The 19,814-nt window shown below is 35.3% G+C and overlaps 1 protein-coding gene across 1 annotated transcript; it reads left to right on the forward strand.

The window, feature by feature from the left end:
• The first annotated feature begins 9,487 nt into the window (after positions 1-9,487).
• Positions 9,488-10,357, forward strand: LOC112832893 (olfactory receptor 4K3-like). The gene has a single exon (XM_073877438.1). The coding sequence runs from the start codon at positions 9,488-9,490 to the stop codon at positions 10,355-10,357; it is 870 nt and encodes a 289-aa protein (XP_073733539.1).
• Positions 10,358-19,814: the final 9,457 nt, after the last annotated feature.

The raw sequence follows: 19,814 nt of genomic DNA on the forward strand, positions 1-19,814 counted from the left end.
GGGGAATTGTAGTCCCACCATTTCCTTATTCCCACCTCCAGTTATAGGAAATGTTTCCTGTGGAGTATCCCCTTGTCTCTCTTCCATATCCAATTGAAAAATACATTTACCCAATACAACCAGCCAGACCTTCATGCCTCTCCACTCCTGTTTGAAGTAACTTTGAATTGCCTATTTCCATTTTCAATGAGATCACTGCTCCAAGAGTGATAGGACAAGTGATATAGGAGTGCCTGGGTGTCTCAGTCAGTTGAGGGCTGACTCTTGATTTCCTCTCTTGATTGTGGCTCCAGTCATGGTCTCGGATAGTGGGATCGAGCCCTGCCGACTGACTCCACACTCAGAGCAGAAGTCAGATTGAGGTTCTCTCTCTCTCTCCCTCTGCCCCTCCCCCAACTCGCAATCTCTCTCTCTCTCTCTCTCTCTCTCTCACTTTCTCTCTCTCAATAGATAAATAAAATCTTAAAAAAATAAAAAAGAAATGTGATATAGCCTTGTAATCTAATGTTTCTTGGGTCCTTTTTGTTGATTAGTAACAGTCAAGTGCCTTTCTTATCAGAGGAATTGCTCCACATGAAATACACTGATAGATTCTCCAATATTATAAACCTTCCATTGTATTCTTGGTGGCTGCTTCTGTAAGACTATTATGGAACCATGTATCAGAGCCCTTAACTCAGGAAATGAGTGGGTGAGCACTGGAATGTTGCTGGGGCCAACTGCACTGTCCCAGGGAACCCTGACAGGGCTGCGCAAATTGAGAGCATAGCTCCTGGCTGGGTTTGCCAACACTTGCCAAACAAACCCGAATAAACTCATGGCAAGAGAAGCCAAAAACTCAAGAGACAAGGATTTGGAAAAGAAGGAAAATTTAGTTCGGGTGCCTGTAGCGGGTGAGGTGGCAAGCTCAAGCCTTACAACAGACCTCTCTGACTGCAAGATGGACACCTAGAGTTTTCTAGGAGACGTTTAGGGGAGTACCTGCAAGAGAGTAGGCAAGGATTGTGTGATCACAGGTGCAGATCGGTATGTGTTTGGCCCCTGATCATGCCAGGGAAGAGGACCTGTGGGGAGTGGTCTTCTAGGCATCCCATTGCTATGAGATAGGGCTTTTTTGGTCTGGAGGTTGGAACGGTTCAGTCATTGTCAATGTCTCAAGGTAGCACAATAAGAGAGAACTGTTGAGGTCTAGAGTTGAGCAAGAAGGCTTGCTAACAAGAGGATTAGCAAATCCTAGCACTGAATAGGTGTTAGTTCCATTGAATTCCCATTTTTAGACCACTGGGGCTTCTGGAAGAAGTCCAGTATAATCCATTTGCTGCTTCTGTGCAGGCCCTTGTCTTCAGGAAATCTGCTTAATATCATCATCAGATGATTTCTCCCTATGGACTCTAAATCCACAGTGTTCAGACTAATGGCTTTAGTGGGTAAGAGAGAAGTATGCCCACCCTTTCTCTGTTTGGATGTTTCCATGTCATTTTATTTCTTTATCCCCAATAGCTGGTTCAGCAATCCCTAAAGCATCTGACAAAAACCTTAACATTCCAAACTCCTACCTCAGTACCACGTCTTTTTTGGGTGGTTTCTACATGACTTGTTTTAATCTTCCTCTAAGTTCCCATAAATGTGTGCATGACTAAATACTTGAAATGAGAGTGGTTTTATTTTCCAGTTACTTACAGCCAATTTACTTGCCTTAAATTTACTTTATTTAAATTTACTTAAATTATCACATTCTAGTACCTTTATAGTATTATACCATTTCACAAATAACATACTGAATTTCTCTACCCTCTTATATCTGTACCGTATTGTCATGTCCTACTTTTATTTTAACATATTATAAATGTAATAAATTGTCATTACAGCTTCATTTGACATTTCTTTTTTTTTAAGATTTATTTATTTATTTGAGAGAGCGAGAATGAGAAAGAGAGTACATGAATGGGGGGAGAGTTAAAGGGAGAAGCAGGCTCCTTGCCAAGCAGGGAGCCCGATGCGGGACTTGATCCTGAGACTCCGGATCATGACCCGAGCCGAAGGCAATCGCTTAACCAACTGAGCCACCCAGGCGCCCCTCATTTGACATTTCTGATGGCCATGAAATATTTAATCTTTTATTTGCTCAAAATGTCTTTATTTCACCTTAAAGTTCAAGAAGATAATTTTGGTATAGAATTCTACTTTGAGACGGTGTTTTTCTTTTCATATTTTATAGATAGTGTGCATAGTTTCTGAAAAAAATTCTAGAATTGTTAATTTCTTGTTCTTCTGTTTATAATGTATCTTTTTTCCTCTAAAAGATTTTAAATTTTATAAACTGCTCATTTTCAGCATTTATTGTATGTCTTGAAGTGATTTTCTTTCTTTTTTCCTGATGCATTCAAACCTAATTTTAGTTTGTTAATTTGTACTTTTCATTAGAATGTTTTAAACATTATTTCTTCAAATATTTTTTTCTGTCATCCCTGAATCCAGTACCAGATGTGTTAGATCATTTGATATTTTTTATAGGTCACTGAGTTTCTGTTAATATGTTCCACAATTTTTTTTGGCTTTTGCTTTAGCTTTAGCTTAAATGGTTTCTATTTTCTATCTAGGGATTTTTTGTTTTGATATTCTTTTGTCTTTGAAATGGAATTTCTCAGTTTCTATATTGTATTTTACAGCCCTAAAAATGCCATTTGACTCTTTTTTTAATATCTTTTATTTTTTTCTCTCATGTTTATGTTTTCCTATAATTTCCTGATCATTTAAAAAAACCTGTTTTTAGAATCTTTAAAATTCCATCATCTAAGTATTTTTGAATATGGTTTTCTTGGTTATTTTTTTCTCTTAGTTATCTTAACTCTTCTTGCAATTTTTATTAATACTTTAAAATTTTACATTTAAATTTTTATATTTAATATTTATATATTTATGGTTGTATTTATTATTACTCAAATGGGATATATCAGTGGTTCTCAACCAAGGGGTATTAGGTAATATCTGGGGATATTTTGGGGTATCCCATGTGGGAACTACTACTGGCATGTAATGGATAGAGGCTAGGAATGCACCTAAATATCATACAGTGCTCAAGGCAGTCTCCCACAAAAGAGAATCCTCGAGCCTAAAATGTCAATAATGCCAATATTGAGAAACCCTACCAATACACTACAAATATTACATTATTGCATTTTTTGTATATTTTCAAAATAAGAACATTGTTGGAAATATGTATTTCAAATGTCTTCTCTGGTATAAGTCAACTTTTAATTTTCTTTTTTTAAGTTTTTATTTAAATTCCAATTAGTTAATATACAGTGTAATACTAGTTTCAGGTGTACAGTATAGTGATTCAACACTTCCATACAACACCTATTGCTCATCACAACAAGTGCACTCCTTCATACCCATCATCTATTTCACCCATCCCCCCACCCACCTATCCTCTGGTGACTATCAGTTTGTTCTCTATGGTGAAGAATGTTTCTTGGTTTGCCCCTCTCTCTTGGCAAGTACTCATAAGCTTTGGACACAAAGAGGTAAGTAGATACTTCACAACAGGAAATATTCAAAAAGTTAATAACCATATGAAGAAATATTCTACACCATGAATAATCAGGGAAATAATAATTAAGCCACAATGAGGATTCCAATGTATCTTAAAAAATTGCTAAAATTAAAAAGGCTTCAGAATACCAAAGTCTTGTTAGGTTATAGAACAACCGGAACTCTTTACACTGTGGGTGGAAGTGTAAATCAGTACAATCACATTGCAACTCTTTGGCACTTTCTCAAAGACATGCCTACCCCATGATCCAGTAATCCTACTCCAAAGTATATCTAAGACAAATGAGTGATTATGCCCATTGGAAATACACAAGAATGACTATAGCAGCTCTGGAAATAATACATGAACCCCATTAATAAATATGTTATTTTCTTAAGTGTCTGAGCTACAAATGTATGAAGTAATCAATGGGTGAAGTAATCAATTCAGAGATGACAAAAACAAAGTATTTTTAGGTATTGTTGACCAAGCTGTTCACTGAAATAATAGCATAATTAGACAAAGTAGTTATATAGGCCATAGGCCATTTGTTGACTTCATAAACACAGGCAGTCCAATGTGAGAAAGAATAAATTAGTCAGCTATTGCTTAACAAAGAAGAGATCAAATAAAGAATGGCAATTTGCTTTCATTTTAACCATGAAGTATTCTGGCACAATGCAGTACCAACAGAGTTTACATATCTAAAAGGAACTAATTATAGAGGAAAATTAGAAAGGTATCAGAGAGCTGTGACTCTTAGGAACTAGTTATTTTCATTAAATGGTACTCTTCTCTTCACCTTTATCCAGATGATAGGATTAATGAAAGAGATTTTTGTGACCATCAAAGTTTTATAACAAGTTTTCTATTTATCTCATGTTTCTAAATTCTTCTTACTTTGGACTTGGGAAATTTCAAAGTTTTCCACATTTTAAAGAGACACTCAGTTTGTATGTCTGTGTCTGCTCATAGAAACATGGTAATATTATTTGGTTGATAATGCCTTCTTTCTGTCTCTTTTTTTAATGTTCAATTAGCCAACATATAGTACAGCATTAGTTTTTAATGTGGTGTTCAACGATTCATTAGTTGTGCATAACACCCAGTGCTCATCGCAACACCTGCCTTCCTTAATACCCAGTTAATATTGCATCCCCCCCACCCCCCTCCTTTCTGTAACCTTCAGTTTGTTTCCGGGACTCCAGAGTCTCTCATGATTTGTCTCCCTCTGTGATTTCTTCACATTCAGTTTTCTGTCTCTTTTTTATGGGGAAAAGCTACACACTAATGAGAGATTCTGAATAATCTAGCTTGCCAAATGTATGGCTTTTAATAGCTAAGGGAATTCATTTTTTTCTTTAAGATTTTATTTATTTATTTGACAGAGAGAGAGAGCACAAGCAGGGGGAGTGGCAGGCAGAGGCAGAGGCAAAAGCAGTCTCCCTGCAGAGCAGGGGGAGCCCGATGTGGGACTCGATCCCAGGACCCTGGGATCATGACCTGAGCCGAAGGCAGTCGCTTAACCAACTGAGTCACCCAGGGGATTTCATTTATGAAATCATGAGGGAGTTCATTTATAAGATGCAAGGTTTTCCCAGGGTCATTAACTGACAAATTCCTCATGTTGTTTTCTGCAGTTTCAAAATAAAAGGGAGTTCTCCTTCATTAGAATGGGGACACACAAAAGGAACATGGAAGAAAGTGGGGGCAAGTGAAAAACTCTTAAGTCTCAGTGTCTGAGAGTCACAACTCCCAAAGCAAGAATAAGGTATGGAGAAGAAAAGTTAAAGATTTTTCTATGTTTCCATTTCATTAAATAAATTATTTACTTAAAAAACTTCCAATTTCAAATATAGAACATGTTTAATACATAATATTTGTGATAAATCAAGAAATATAGAAAAATACATACCAGATATATAATTATACCACCCAAAGTAAAGCACTAAAACACTTTGATGTCTGTGATCTCGATGTATATTTTACTGAATTTTCATATATTCAACCATTATTTATATATTTTCTTAAACATTTTGTATTTTACCTAGGCTTATTTTTATACAGGGCTCTTGAAATTTTCAATATCAACTTATAAGGATTTGATATTAAGGACATATATATTTGGCTACTTTTCTCTAGTTCAGCTTTGCCTTTTAGAATTTTGAATATGTTTTTGAGGTAATAGGGAGCTTGCCCATCTTCACTGAATAAAATCTATTAACCTTAATTTCTGTGGCTTCTGCCTTTGTCATGATCCTAAGCCAATATTATAAAATACAACAAAGCATGTTATTCACTTATATATTTCTTTCTATCCTTTATTGCTTGAACTATTATTCATATATTTAAAGTATCTGAATTCATTTTTATTTAAGACTGTGTAGTTTACCAGCCTATTTATTCCCAAGTAACTGCAACTTTATCCTAAACACTGTATTTTTAATATAGGACTCTTCTACTCAAGTCTGTTTTCTTACAATTGTTTATTATTCTATTCTTAGGAAGGTAAAGTATCAATCATTTCATTACTCTAGCTTTCTAACACATTTTAAAATCAAAAGATTTGGGACGCCTGGGTGGCTCAGTCATTAAGCATCTGCCTTCCCCTCAGGTCATGATCCCAGGGTCCTGGGATGCAGCCCCTCATCGGGCTCCCTGCTCGGCGGGAAGCCTGCTCCTCCCTCTCCCACTCCCCCTGCTTGTGTTCCTTCTTTTGCTGTGTCTCTCTCTGTCAAGTAAATAAATAAGATCTTTAAAAAAAATAAAATCAAAAGATTTGTTTCCCTCATTGTTGTTTTCAAGAATTGTCCTGGAAATTCTCAGAGGACACTTTGGAAGGGCTGGTGGGAAAAGAGGGCAGAAGATATCTTCTCGCCTTTTTTAGTGAGTTGCTTTGTCACAAGTGGATATATGACATAGAATGTATTTCCAATCCTGGCTATCTGTAATAGATCGCCAAATCCATAATATCACCTTTAGTGCTGCCACAACTATAATGTTTTAGGAAGTAGTTGATAAACCAGCACAAGCTACAAGTTACAATTATTTTTTAGGTTTCTTTACAGCTGTATGTAACATAAATGATTTTCTGATTTGAAGTCCCTAAATACCAACTACATTTTGGGGAGCATTTATCCAGGGCTAGAATCTAATTCAACTTTATTAAATTTTACAGAACTTGACTTATAAAAATTGGAATCTGCATTAACCCTATAAGCTAATACACCCAGAGGTAAGCACTCTTGATATATTAATGAATCTATGTTTCTCTGAGATTTGTATGAAATTTGTATGTGGGTACATAATTTTCCATAAAATGTTATAATAATCTCTTTAAAATATAATGACATTTTAAAATTTAATAATACATCTTAAAAATATCTCCATATGAGCACATATAAGTTTCCATTTTAAATCATTTCATTAAGACAGACTTTGGAGGAGTTTTCCAATTTTTGGTTATTAAAGATAATAGTACCAAGAGCACTTTGACTATATTTATTTGACAAATGTGTTTTACTGTTATTTGTTGCTGTCATCATCAAGTAGAGCTTTTCTGATATTTTCAAATTGGTTTATTTTTAGGTTCTTGAGCCAATATCAAACACTCTTGTTATATAGCTTTATAGGAGGTCTTGATATATTATAGTATAAATCCTCTAGCTTTGTTCTTCAAAATTGCCTTGGCCCACCTTGGCCTTTTGCATTTTGATATACATTTTAGAATAAACTTGATTTCCAAAAGTCACCTTGGATTCACATAGGGAATATGTTGAATATATACATCAATTTAAAGAAAACTGACGTATTCACAATTCATGAACCTAATATATCTCTTCATTTATTAGATGTCTATTTTGATGTCATATTTAAATTATTATGTTGTTTACCTATATATTTAAATCATTAAGTAGAGATTTCCTAATATTGAACCATTTTTGCACTCCTACAATAATAGTGGTTAGAATAAGAGCTAACAAAACACCAAGATTTGTAAGGAAGTAGTTGTGTAAATTTGTACAACCCTTTGTTGAGAATTTGACATTATTAGGTTAGTTGAAAATGACTTAGTAATTCTACTTCTAATTATATAATCTTCAAAAATTCTTTCACATAAACATGTAGCTATACATTAAATGCACCATTTTTTAAAAATTGGACTATACTTGACACACAATAGTATATTAGTTTCAGATATTCAACACAGTGATTCCACAAATCTATGTCATGCTATGCTTACCTCAAGTGTAGCTACCATCTGTCACCATTCAACCCTATTACAGTACCATTGACTACAGGCCCTGTATTGTACCTTTTATTCCCCCATGACTTATTCATTCCATAACTAGAATCTTGTGTCTCTCACTCCCCTTTACCCATTTTGCTCATCCTCCCACCCCTCTCCCCTCTGGCAACCATCAGTGTGTTCTTTTATGTATGGAGTCTAAAAAACAAAACAAATGAATAAAGAAACAAAAAGCAGAATCCGACCTATAATTACAGAAAACAAACTGATGGTTGCACCATTTTTATAATAGCAATTCCTCAGTAAAAATAAAATTTTTTCCTCAGAATTTTGTTATGATAGGATATCATTTATTCATTTTTTATAAGCCACACACAAAATAGTAAGATAAGTGAAATTTTCCTATGCCAGTAGTTTTTATTTTATTTAAAATTGTGCAAATGATAGATAATACAAATATTTATTAATTCTAAATAATAGTATGAATATTTCAATTATTTTATTCTTATATTCTCCAAATTCTTAAAACATTTCAAAATATTTTAAAACTACATTGTATCTATTTCTATGAATGAGGTCTTCAGTCAGATATAAACTCGTGGTTTTTTTCCAATTTTTTCATTTTTTTTTCCAGACATCACTTTTTTTTTAAGTCTCAAAAAATTTGTTCTGTTACTACTATCTCTTCGTGGATATCTATGATATCTTCCTTGGTACTTTGCATCAAAATTTCTGGCTGGCATCATTCATGCTTAAATGGATATCATTCTACATGGGTATGCCTTAGTCATCTAGAAGCACATAGATGTGTTCCCTATAGAACCTCCTTTGTTTATCAAAACTCTACAGTTATACTCTCTTACAAGTGACATGGATGTTATACCAAATCCACTAGGATGTTCAGCCACCTGACAAAGAAACTAACTTAAGTGAGGGAGTAGGAAGCCAGCATCCATTTATGCCATACCTGATCATTGTACCTTCCTATCTACTAAATTCATAAGCATGGAAGTAAAGTCAGAGCCCATAGGAGAAGACCCAAACATCTGAGCCTTTCTTCCACCTTATGGAAAAAGAAGTTGAGAAGCCATTTCAATTTGGCCAACCATATATTCAAGTTTCTCAAAACTCATAGTGTGTATTATCGCTGCTCATCTGACTTTCAGCAGCCACTACAGAACTGACTCCTAGATTCTCCATGTTCTATATTCCATCTGCTTAATTTCATTTCTCTTGGTCCTACTTTTCAGTTAGAAAAGCACTTTGGCCTCTCCTTCACTGATATGCAGTGTAGAAATAGATTTCAAAATGGAAGGGTCCTTTTCTTTGCCCATGGACTACCAATAAATCTATACCTTATCCTCGAAAATGGTGGCAAAGAACTTCTAAATTCTTTCACCAACTCAGATACTCACTTTTCTCAAGATTAGTGCAGATATGAGTTAAGTAGTGCCAACTATAATTTTCTTCAAATGTCTTAGTTTATGGCAGAAATTCCTCATAAGCTTTGCTAAGAAATTTTGTATATTCTTTCAAAAATTTTTGGATTCAATGTTGTTCAATACTTTTGATTCTTTTTGCACATTTCAGTGGATTTTAGGGAGCAAAGTTAAGTGTATATGTATTTCATCTCTCAACTTTAATTCATAGATTTTAATCTATTTTGATTTTGTTTTAGGTAACATATGCCAACACCCAAACAAATGGAGAAAAAAAATCACTCCATGGTGTCTGAGTTTATTTTGCTGGGCCTCACAGATTTTTGTGAGTTACAGATTTGCTTTTTCTTGTTTTTTTCCATTATCTACATAGCCATTGTATTAGGTAACCTCATTATTATCTTGGTAGTAAAACTGGACCCTCACCTACACTCTCCCATGTACTTCTTACTGGCCAACCTCTCCTTTATTGATATGTCCCTGGCCTCCCTTGCTACTCCTAAAATGATCTGTGCCCTAATTAGTGAATATAAGGCTATCTCCTATGAAGGCTGCATGGCCCAGATGTTCTTCCTTTACCTTTTAGGTGGAAGTGAGATGATGCTGCTTGTAGCCATGGCAGTTGATAGATTCATTGCCATATGCAAACCCCTCCATTACAAAACTATCATGAGTCATCATGTTTGCATAGGACTTGCATTTCTGTCCTGGACCACTGGTTTTGTGCACACTATGAGCCAAATGGTGTTCACAGTGACTTTACCATTCTGTGGCCCCAATATTGTGGATAGCTTTTTTTGTGATCTGCCTCAGGTCATCAGACTTGCTTGTACTGACACTTACATCTTGGAAGTATTAGTCATTGCATTAAGTGGACTACTTTCTTTGTTCTGTTTCATCTTCCTGTTTATCTCCTATAGCATCATTCTAATTACTGTCCAGCATCACTCATCCAGTGGGTCTTCCAAGGCTTTGTCCACTCTTTCAGCCCACATTACAGTGGTGGTACTGTTCTTTGGACCCTACATCTTTATCTATATATGGCCATTCAACAGGGTATCCATAGATAAGATCCTCTCTGTTTTACACAATTTTCACTCCCCTTTTAAATCCAAACATCTACACCAGGAATAAAGACATGAGGAAAGCAATAAGAAAAATAAAGACCAAGCGAGTTCCAGATCAGCCTTTTAACTGACACATTACAATCATCAAAGTCATCATCATCATCATTGTTGCCATTATCATCATCATCCAAAGATAATGAGGTATTTGATTTTGTATCAACCATAAGTCATATTTTTGGGAAATGGTAATCCTTCCCTACACAAGTATATATGTGCGATAAAACATCCAGAATCATGCATTAAAATACAAACCATACTAATATAATCCCATTCATATATGTTGTAATTTTCAGTTTTTTATAGACTAAATGAGATTCTAAATAAGTATTTATTGAGTTCTAACCGTGAATGAGGCACTTTGCATGTTTTCTCTTCCCAATGATGAAAATAGAGCATATTATTAACATATTCTCAGTAGAAAATTGATAATTATAAAATTTAATGAACTTGCCACAGAAATTTTAAGTACTAGACCAAGAATCAGATCCTCCCTCTAACTTCAAAATATATGCTTTTATAATAGATTTTCTATCTAAATTTTAACATTCATAAATTTGTTTCCCATCCCCTCCTTTACATGTTTTCAATAAATAGCTCTTTCCAACAAGGATAAAACAATCTCCCATTGATCTGAAGGTCAAAATCACCAGCCATTTCAGTCTCTTTATACCTCTGATTTAACAGAAGAACTTATTAAGCCAGCTGAAAAGATTGATCCCAATTATCAAGGTATACTAAGATTAGTGTTACTCAATAGGGTGGGTAAATCATGTATGAGACTCAAGTGATTCTTTGTGGTGCCTCATAATATTTGCATATCAAGTAATAACAGTAAATGAAAATGTTTTCCACAGTGGCTACATCAATTTACATTCCCGGGATAATATTAATGGTGACTAGGGGTGACTACATATATTGTGTGAGCACTGAGTAATGTAAAGAACTGCTGAATCAATATATTGTACACCTGAAATGAATATAATATTGTATGTTTAGGGTATTTCAATAAGAAAAGTAAATGAGAAGGGCATGAGCCAATAAAATTTTAAATTTAATTCACTCTACCAAGTAAGGAATCATCATTATTGGAGATATTAGATGTAGACAAAAGAAGAAAGCAGTTGGAAGTAAAAGAAAACAACCAAGGACAACTGAGTCTCGTGACCCATTAGTAGGAAAACGATGATTACAGTAATTAAGGATATTTTCCTCCTGAATTGTGTATTATGGTAAAATTGTGTATTTATGGTATTTATTAAGAAATTTCAAATTCCTTTTTTTCTTTTATTTTTCCTCACCAAGGAGATGTTGGTGATTAATTTTACCATTTAATCTCTAGGTTATAGAATATTCCTGTGGGATTATGACTAAACTAGAGGAGATCCCAACACTACACTGAGATGGATATAGTAATTTATGAGAATATTTAGCTTTACGCTTGGAGGAAAAAGGGGAGAATGTCTTAAATTTATGTAGGATAAATGAATCTTTAGGTTGAAGCAACTGTCATTGACTGGAAGTTTAAGTAAAGGTGGATTGATGTGCATGGATGCTGAGCAACCAAATGGGAAGATGATTCTGAATATTTCTCTTTTGACTCTCAGCCCCTTATTAGCTCCTCTATAGTCCTCTCTCTATAGGAGATAGCTACAAGCCTCAAAATTACATTTCCTGAACTCCCTTGCAAACTTATTCCTATCAGGTTTTATCGGTGGGAGATATTAACATGATACTGGACAGCAGGAAAAAGGGAGAAACTTTACATTCCTCTGCTTTGGGCTCAGGCAGCAGCAGTATTGGGCAACTGTGGACTCCAGAATTATTTTGGGGGGTTCAGCAGCATCAGTATGGTTGAAGGATTCAAGGCTCCTAAAGCTTCATCAAGTGCATAGCTCTTGTCTTCTTAGTCAGTAATAGGATAGAGGTTTCAACATCACTAATGGTGACACTGATCCAGCAGCATTTATGGATTCTGGGTAATGTCTCTTCCTCTTTTGCTCATCCAGCCTTCAAGGTGGTAGTTGTTTATACTTACCTTCAGTAATATCATTTTCTCCTTTATGCTCCTCATTTCTGAGCTGCAAATTTTTATTTTCAACTTTCTACTGAGTCATTCCCTGGGTATCTTGAAGAAATATCAAGTCCAAAATGTAAAAACTAAATAAGTTACCTACCTTCCCAAACCTGTTATTTTTCCTGCATTCCCTATTTGAATTAATAAGATCTCAATCAGATTAATGGTCCAATCTAGAAGCCAAAATTTACATCTGATTACATATATATATATTGGTGCACTTAGTGGTGTCATCATTATTCTGAGGCTCTGTTCACTTTTCCTCATTTTCTGTTTTACATCTGTTCTTGAGATTGCATAATTGCTACAGATATATCTTCAAGTTCACTGGTTCTTTCTTCTGACTGCTCACATCAACTGGTGAGCTCCTCTAGTGACTTCTACATTTGAGTGAGTTATTGTACTTTTCAACTCCAGAATCTCCACTTCAAAAAAAAATAATTATTGGCGCACCTGGATGGCTCAGTCATTAAGCATCTGCCTTCAGCTCAGATCATGATCCCAGCGTCCTGGGATCGAGCCCCACATGGGGCTCCCTGCTCAGTGGGGAGCCTGCTTCTCCCTCTCCCTCTGCCCTGCTTGTGTTCCATCTCTCACTGTCTTTCTCTCAAATAAATAAATAAAATCTTTAAAAAAATAAAAAAATAATTTCTATTTTGATACTCTACTTAGTGAGATATTGTCATACCTTCCTCTACCTCTCTAGGCATGCTTTCCTTTAGTTCTCAGGATATATTTATAATAGCTACTTTGAAGTTTTCTTTTTCTGCTAAGTGCAACATTGGAGTCCCCACAAAAGCAGTTTCTATTGACCTTTTATTTCATGTATGAGATATAGTTTTGTGTTTCTTCACATGTCTCATCAGCTTTTGTTAAAACTGGACTATTTTTTAATTTCTTAATTTTTAAAGATTTTGTTTATTTTTGAGAGAAAGAGAGAGAACGCACAAGCAGGGGGGAGCAGCAGAGGGAAAGGACAAGCAAACTTCCCACTGAGCAGGGAGCCCTACACAGTGTTCAATCCCAGGTCCCTGGAATCATGACCTGAGCTGAAGGAAGACACTTAATTGACTGAGCCACCCAAGCACCCCAAAACTGGAAATTTTTTATAATGTATTGTAGCAACTCTGGTTACTGATTTCTCTCCTCTCCAATACTGATGTTACTGGAATTGTTTGATTGGTTGGTTGTTTAGTTCCTTGGCTGAATTAACTCTGAGGTATATTGACTCTGCCGTGTGTAGCCTATGTCCCTGCTCAGAATTTTTTCTTGTTTTTAATCTTCAGCTGGGTTACCTTTGGGGCATCATAAGACACTTATTGGTCAGTGGTTTTGCTTAAGTCTCCTAGGTCAGGTAGAATTTTATCCTTAACTAGTAGATATGTGTGTGGCTTAGAGGCTGCTATCACAGTTCAGAGTTTACATATTTGCCCCACATTTATTCAGAGACTAATAGCTGGATGCTCTGTCTGCAGTGTTTCCTGCAAAGTGTACAGACTTGGGCACTCACACTGTCTTCCAGACTAACAGGAATTTGTGTGGCTTTTTTTTTAAGCTTGGCTTCCTAGGAGTTGCTCTTGGTTTGGTGTTGCTTATTTTTCAGACAGTATTTAGTTAGAGGGTGTCCTTAATATTTTTGTGTCACTAAGGCTTCCACCCTTTGTTGGTAAAACTATGTGTGGCTTGGAGAATCTTTTCCTGCCCCTTGCATTTGTCTGATTTCTCTTAAGTGGGTACAGTCACTGAATGCACACAGTCTCCCTTATCTCCAGGGTTGATTGTGATCCCAGTAGGATTTCTCTTATGCCTGTCACTGTTTCTATCTTTTAAACTTCAGTTTGCTATACAATTTGGTTTGTTGATATCAGTGCTTTCTTAACTGCTCTTCACCAAGAGCTCCACTGTTTCTGACATTGCATTGTTACATGGAACTCTCCAAGTTCTGTTCCAAATAAAGCCAGGCCCCCTCAGATAGAGCTATGGAGTTTTTCATCCTTATGGTATGCCTGTCCTTCTGTGCAGAACCTGAGTACCACTGCACAGGAGCTGAGGGCAGGGGTAGCAGCCCAATACTCCCTAAGTGACATCCTCCTGTGTGAATGGGCACTAGGGGATCAAAGATCCTGGTCACCTCAACTTGCCCCTTCTGGCCTGAACTTCCACTCTAAGTAAGCTGGAGGGTAGGGGTACTAAGGGGGGCCCTGGTGTTCTTAGTCTGCCATGTCTAGAATAGAATTGTTTTTGTTATTATTATTTATTGCTGTACTAAGAACATTTTTTTAAATGATTGGTATTTTTACATTTTATTTTATTTTTTAAATATTTTATTTATTTATTTGAGAGAGAGAGAGCAAAAGCATGAGAAGGGGGGAGGGGCAGAGGGAGAGGGAGAAGCAGACTCCCTGCTGAACAGGGAGCCTGATGTGGGACTCGATCCCAGGACCCTGGGATCATGACCTGAACTGAAGGCAGATGCTTAACCAACTGAGCCACGCAGGTGCCCCTGTGCTAAGAATATTTAACATGAGAACCACCCTCTTACAAATTTTTAAGTGCACAATATAGTATTGTTACCTTTAGGGACATGTTGTACAGCAGAAATTCCAGAAATAATTGATCTTGCATAGCTGAAACTATACCCATTGAACAGCAACTCCCCATTTATTCCTCTGTCCAGCCTCTGGCCACTACCATACTACTTTCGGGTTCCATGAGTTTGACTGCTTTAAATACCTTATATAAGTGCAATCTCTGTTGTACAAGTAGGTGCAGAATGGGGAAAGATAGCCTCATCATGTCCTTGGTACTCACCTGGAATGGAATATCTTCAACACTTAAGTCCTTACCATTCCAGGGTAAAACCTAAGAACACAATGCTAGCCTGGATTGTGCAGAGAGGGAATCCCTATTTTCTTCACCACACCTGCCTAGAGCAGAGTACCCAGAGTAGAGCAGAAAAGGGCTTCTACAATATGGAGCTTGGAAAGGAGACATGACATGGGGGGAGGCTTAAATGCTAGACTGCTATTCTTAAGATTTAGTAGATTTTCTTATATGATCATTTATCTATTTTATATGATTTGGACAATTTCTGGAGACCATACAGTATTGTTCTCTGTAAGTTTCACGAGTGAAGTGTTTGTTTTATTGGAGAGAAAGTCCACTAGGCTCCTCACTCTGCTGGTCCAAAAGTTCCTAATTTATTTGATTCTGATGTAGAACATCTGCAGACAGATTATGGAACTCACCACTTACTCTTCAATGTTTCATCATTTGTGTACACTCTGTTACCAAATTTTCACAATTCCACCTGATACTTTAATCAGAACCTCTTCTCCATTACCCTCCATGGCCTTATGTCAGACTTTCATCATTTTTTACCTAGATTATTAAAATAACACAGTAATTACTCCACAGTGCTACTACCACACCTTGTGAAAGCTCAATTCTTTTCAGTCTCTATTTTACCATTTCAAGCACTCCTCACTAATTACAGAATATATTCCAAACTACTTTGATTGATATTTAAGACCCTTCAAAGTTCTTTTTCTAACCTAACTTTCTGTCCTTATCAAAAACTCTCCCTTCTTCACCACCCAAGTTATCACATACTTTAAACATACTATTTTCTCTTCATTCAATATGTCAGAATACTCTATGCTTCCATACCTCCCTACATATAATTATCTCTGCCTAGAATTTTCTTCTTGCTTCTCTGTGCAGCCAATCAATGCCTACCATTAAAAACAAAGTTGTCTTTTTGGGGAAAGATAGCCTCTTTTAGGAAAAATTTGCAAACTCCATAAAACAAGGTTTGCCTTTTGCATGCCTGTATCATCACATTTAGCAATGGGTTATTTGGGTTTGGTATTGAATAATAAGATTCTGAGATCCTTGAGGACAGATTCCTGACATACAGTATAGGCCCAAGAAAGTTTGAGACTTGCTGAGTTCAATACCTATTTCAAGGCCTCACTTTAGCCACTTGAGAACTAGTTGTACAGAGTTTCCTTATATCTTAGATATCTGCACTATAAAAATTTATACTGCTAGAAAACAAATTTAAAGTTAGAGCACCGAAATTTTGTCCCCAGAATTTTCTTTAGAGGAAATCAAAGGACAGTATATTCAACACTAGAGAGTTGAAGGATATTAGAGAACAGAAAGCAAATTCACTCAATAAATTAGCCAAAAGAAATTAAATGAAAGGTGAATGCTAAATACAATCCCTACCACCAAGGAATATACAGTAATGCAATAGAAGTTGGGACTATTAAACATTTGAGGACAGGAAAGGAATACTTGAGGAATCACAGAATTTTACCCTGGCCAATAATAGAGGGTGAATATTCATTCAAGAAGTAAAGAACTATTACTGTGGAAAGTATGGGACCTGGAAGAGTATTAATTAGGTCAATATCCACTGTTGAACCAAAAGAGAAGATTGAATTAAACAGTCATTACAATTTATTTAAACCCATTGTCGCAAAGGAGGGTGAATACATTTTTAGCTGGCTGTAACCAATTCATCAAGTATACGGAAAAAATGTGAACATCTCTGATGTATCTTAACTTGAAAAGATAAGCTTCATTAATATTTAATATTCAGATTATTTTTGGTACCCAAAATTAATCTGTATAATACCTGGTCACATTACTTATTATAGTTGTTTGTTTGGAAAAGAATTAGTTAACCAAAAGACAGAGGGACTTAGAGCAGTTCTCTCTGCAGTTATTTCCTTTGAACATATTTCTATCTCTTATAGATTAGGTGCGCCAAAACTGGGAGAAGGGGATACTGAAGGATTATGTTATTTTATTTTAATTTGATTTGCTCTCCAAAACTTTATAAGGAGCTTAAATAGATCTGTGTCAATAAGCCTTGCATTGAAGATAATTCTAGTAATCAAAACTCACATAAACAATTATAAAATGATAGGGTTGACAATTTCACCCATAATATGAACTCTTTGTCAGCTAAATCACAAAGTAAAAGAACAAGAAGCTATGAGAACTGACAATAAGCTGGCTAAAAACATTCCAAATTATTAAGAAACATTAATTTACAATATGGATTTACTTCCATTATTATTAATAATGAACTTGACAATCTATACTGTACCTTGATATATTAGCTAGTGATCATGATAAGCACATTTAAAAAGTAAATATAAAATACATAAAATTCTATAAATTTTTTGCAGTATTAATACTCACCAGCTAATAAATGAAGGGTTTAATTTTTCACTAAAAGTGTTCTTGAATGTTTCTTACTAATAGCAAAAGGACAAAAGCCACATTCTACTGAGAAAATACTTCTGTTTTCAGCTACTGTAAAAATGGCTTATGTAAGCAGTATGACAATAAATAAAATGCATTTCTTATCAGCAAAGAGTATCAAAAAGTAAACAGAAAACTACTTCTAATGATTTCAAATTAAATGATCTTTTAAATGATTAAATGTGGTAGAATCAGATTTGTCTTATGGGAAGGAGTTTTGCGTTATACAAAAGTATGGATGATTTTAACATCTGTATCTAAAAATCTTTCATGAACTGTAATGACTCCTATAATAAACACAATGTCTCTGACAAAAACCAATTAAGCCATGGGTTAAGTGGTGAATTTGGCTGGAATTAAATAAGAACTTCCATAGAAGTGACAGCAATATCAACCAATTTGAAGGTTATTCATGACAATCTTTGTTGGCAAGTTATTGAAACAAACATGGAAGCCTGTGGTACAAAGTACACCAAGACCATCAATTATGATTTATTTTATAAAAACAATACCTCATAGAACAAGATTTTATGGTAATATTTTATAGTAAAAGGGGCAATGATTATGAAACTATTTTGTGCCACATAGATATTCTTTGAAAATCATATAAATAATTATTAAATTTTAATGAGCATAAAACAGTTGTATCATTTCAAATTTTAAATTAGCATAATTTATTTTAACTTTATCTTTTAAAATTTCTACTTCCTGAATATATTAATATTGTACATAATATATGCTGCCAGTAAATCTATAACATGTAGAGATCTATTTTTATGTTGAGGATGCTATGTTCAGAGAAGCACTGAGATTATTCAACTAAAAATTTACCCAAAGTTGTTAGAAGGAAGGTAAGAGGATAGCTTGGAGTAATATGAGGGAAAACAAGCATCCATTAATTCAAAGATGTCTAGAATTCCTATAGTACAACCAATCAACCAACACTCTCCCACCCAGTGTAATCAAGCCAATGCTCAGAGAGAACCACAGCATACTGCAGGGCCAGAAATTAAGTGTAAACATCTCTCCTGGTCTTGCTCGGACAGTAGCCTCAGTGCCCTAACAACTCCCACTGAAATATAGATACCCCGAGCCCCAACACATCTGCCTCCAAAGTGATTCACATCTTTATAAAAGAAGTAGAAGATAGTATATACATTCATATACAGAGCATCGCAGAGAGTGAAAAGCAGATTTATAATTTTGATTATCCCCTTGAACATATTATTCTTCATACTGTGTCTTTAGAACAGGTAAGTGGAAACATCATAGAGAGCTAATTTGTTAGAGGTTTAATAAACTGAAGATGGTATTTTAATTAATTTTGTGTTGGCTGGGAGGAAAATGCTATGGCTTTTGAGACAGGAAATCCTCTCTCACTGGAAGATCACATTACTATTTCACAGTGATCTACAGCCAAGAATTTTTATACAAATTTAAAGAATATACGGTCTCAACATGATATTGATGAGTAAAACTTGGCAGTAGATGGTTAGTGATTAAAAATGATGATGAAAATTAAGAAAAGCAAATTGTGAGCATCTAGCTAACTCATACTGGCATTGAAAACAATGTAATAGTTAGAAACTCATTTTTTTCTTTTAATCATTTCAGATGCTGATAGGACATGTAATGAGAGCTGGAGAAGGAGGAGGTGAGGGAGAATTAATGACCAGAACTAGATAGGTAGAAAATCTCTGTATAAAACTGACCATTACACCACAAATACAAATGAAATCTTAAAGAAATAAAAAGAGAGAATTCCTGGGGCACCTGGATGGCTTAGTTGGTTAAGCATCCAATTCTTGATTTCAGCTCAGGATCTCCAGGTTGTGAGATTAAGCCCCACATTAAGCCCCACATTGGGCTCCGTGCTGGGTGGGGAGTCTGCTTTGGACTCTCCCTCTGCCCCCCCACCCCCTGCTCTTTCTCTCTCACAAATAAATAAAAATAAATAAATAAATTTTTTTTAAAAAGAAAGACATCCCTACAAAATGTTCATATGCAAGGGAATGAACAAAAATGTGAATTATTCAGGAAACTCAATTATGAGTACTTAAAATAGTATGGAAAATACCAATAAACTTCTTTAACAAAATCAGAGAATGGC

This window comes from Callorhinus ursinus, unplaced genomic scaffold (genome assembly GCF_003265705.2).
Source record: "Callorhinus ursinus isolate GAN/ISIS: 27379988/994484 unplaced genomic scaffold, GSC_fseal_2.0 scaffold25, whole genome shotgun sequence".
NCBI lineage: Eukaryota > Metazoa > Chordata > Mammalia > Carnivora > Otariidae > Callorhinus > Callorhinus ursinus.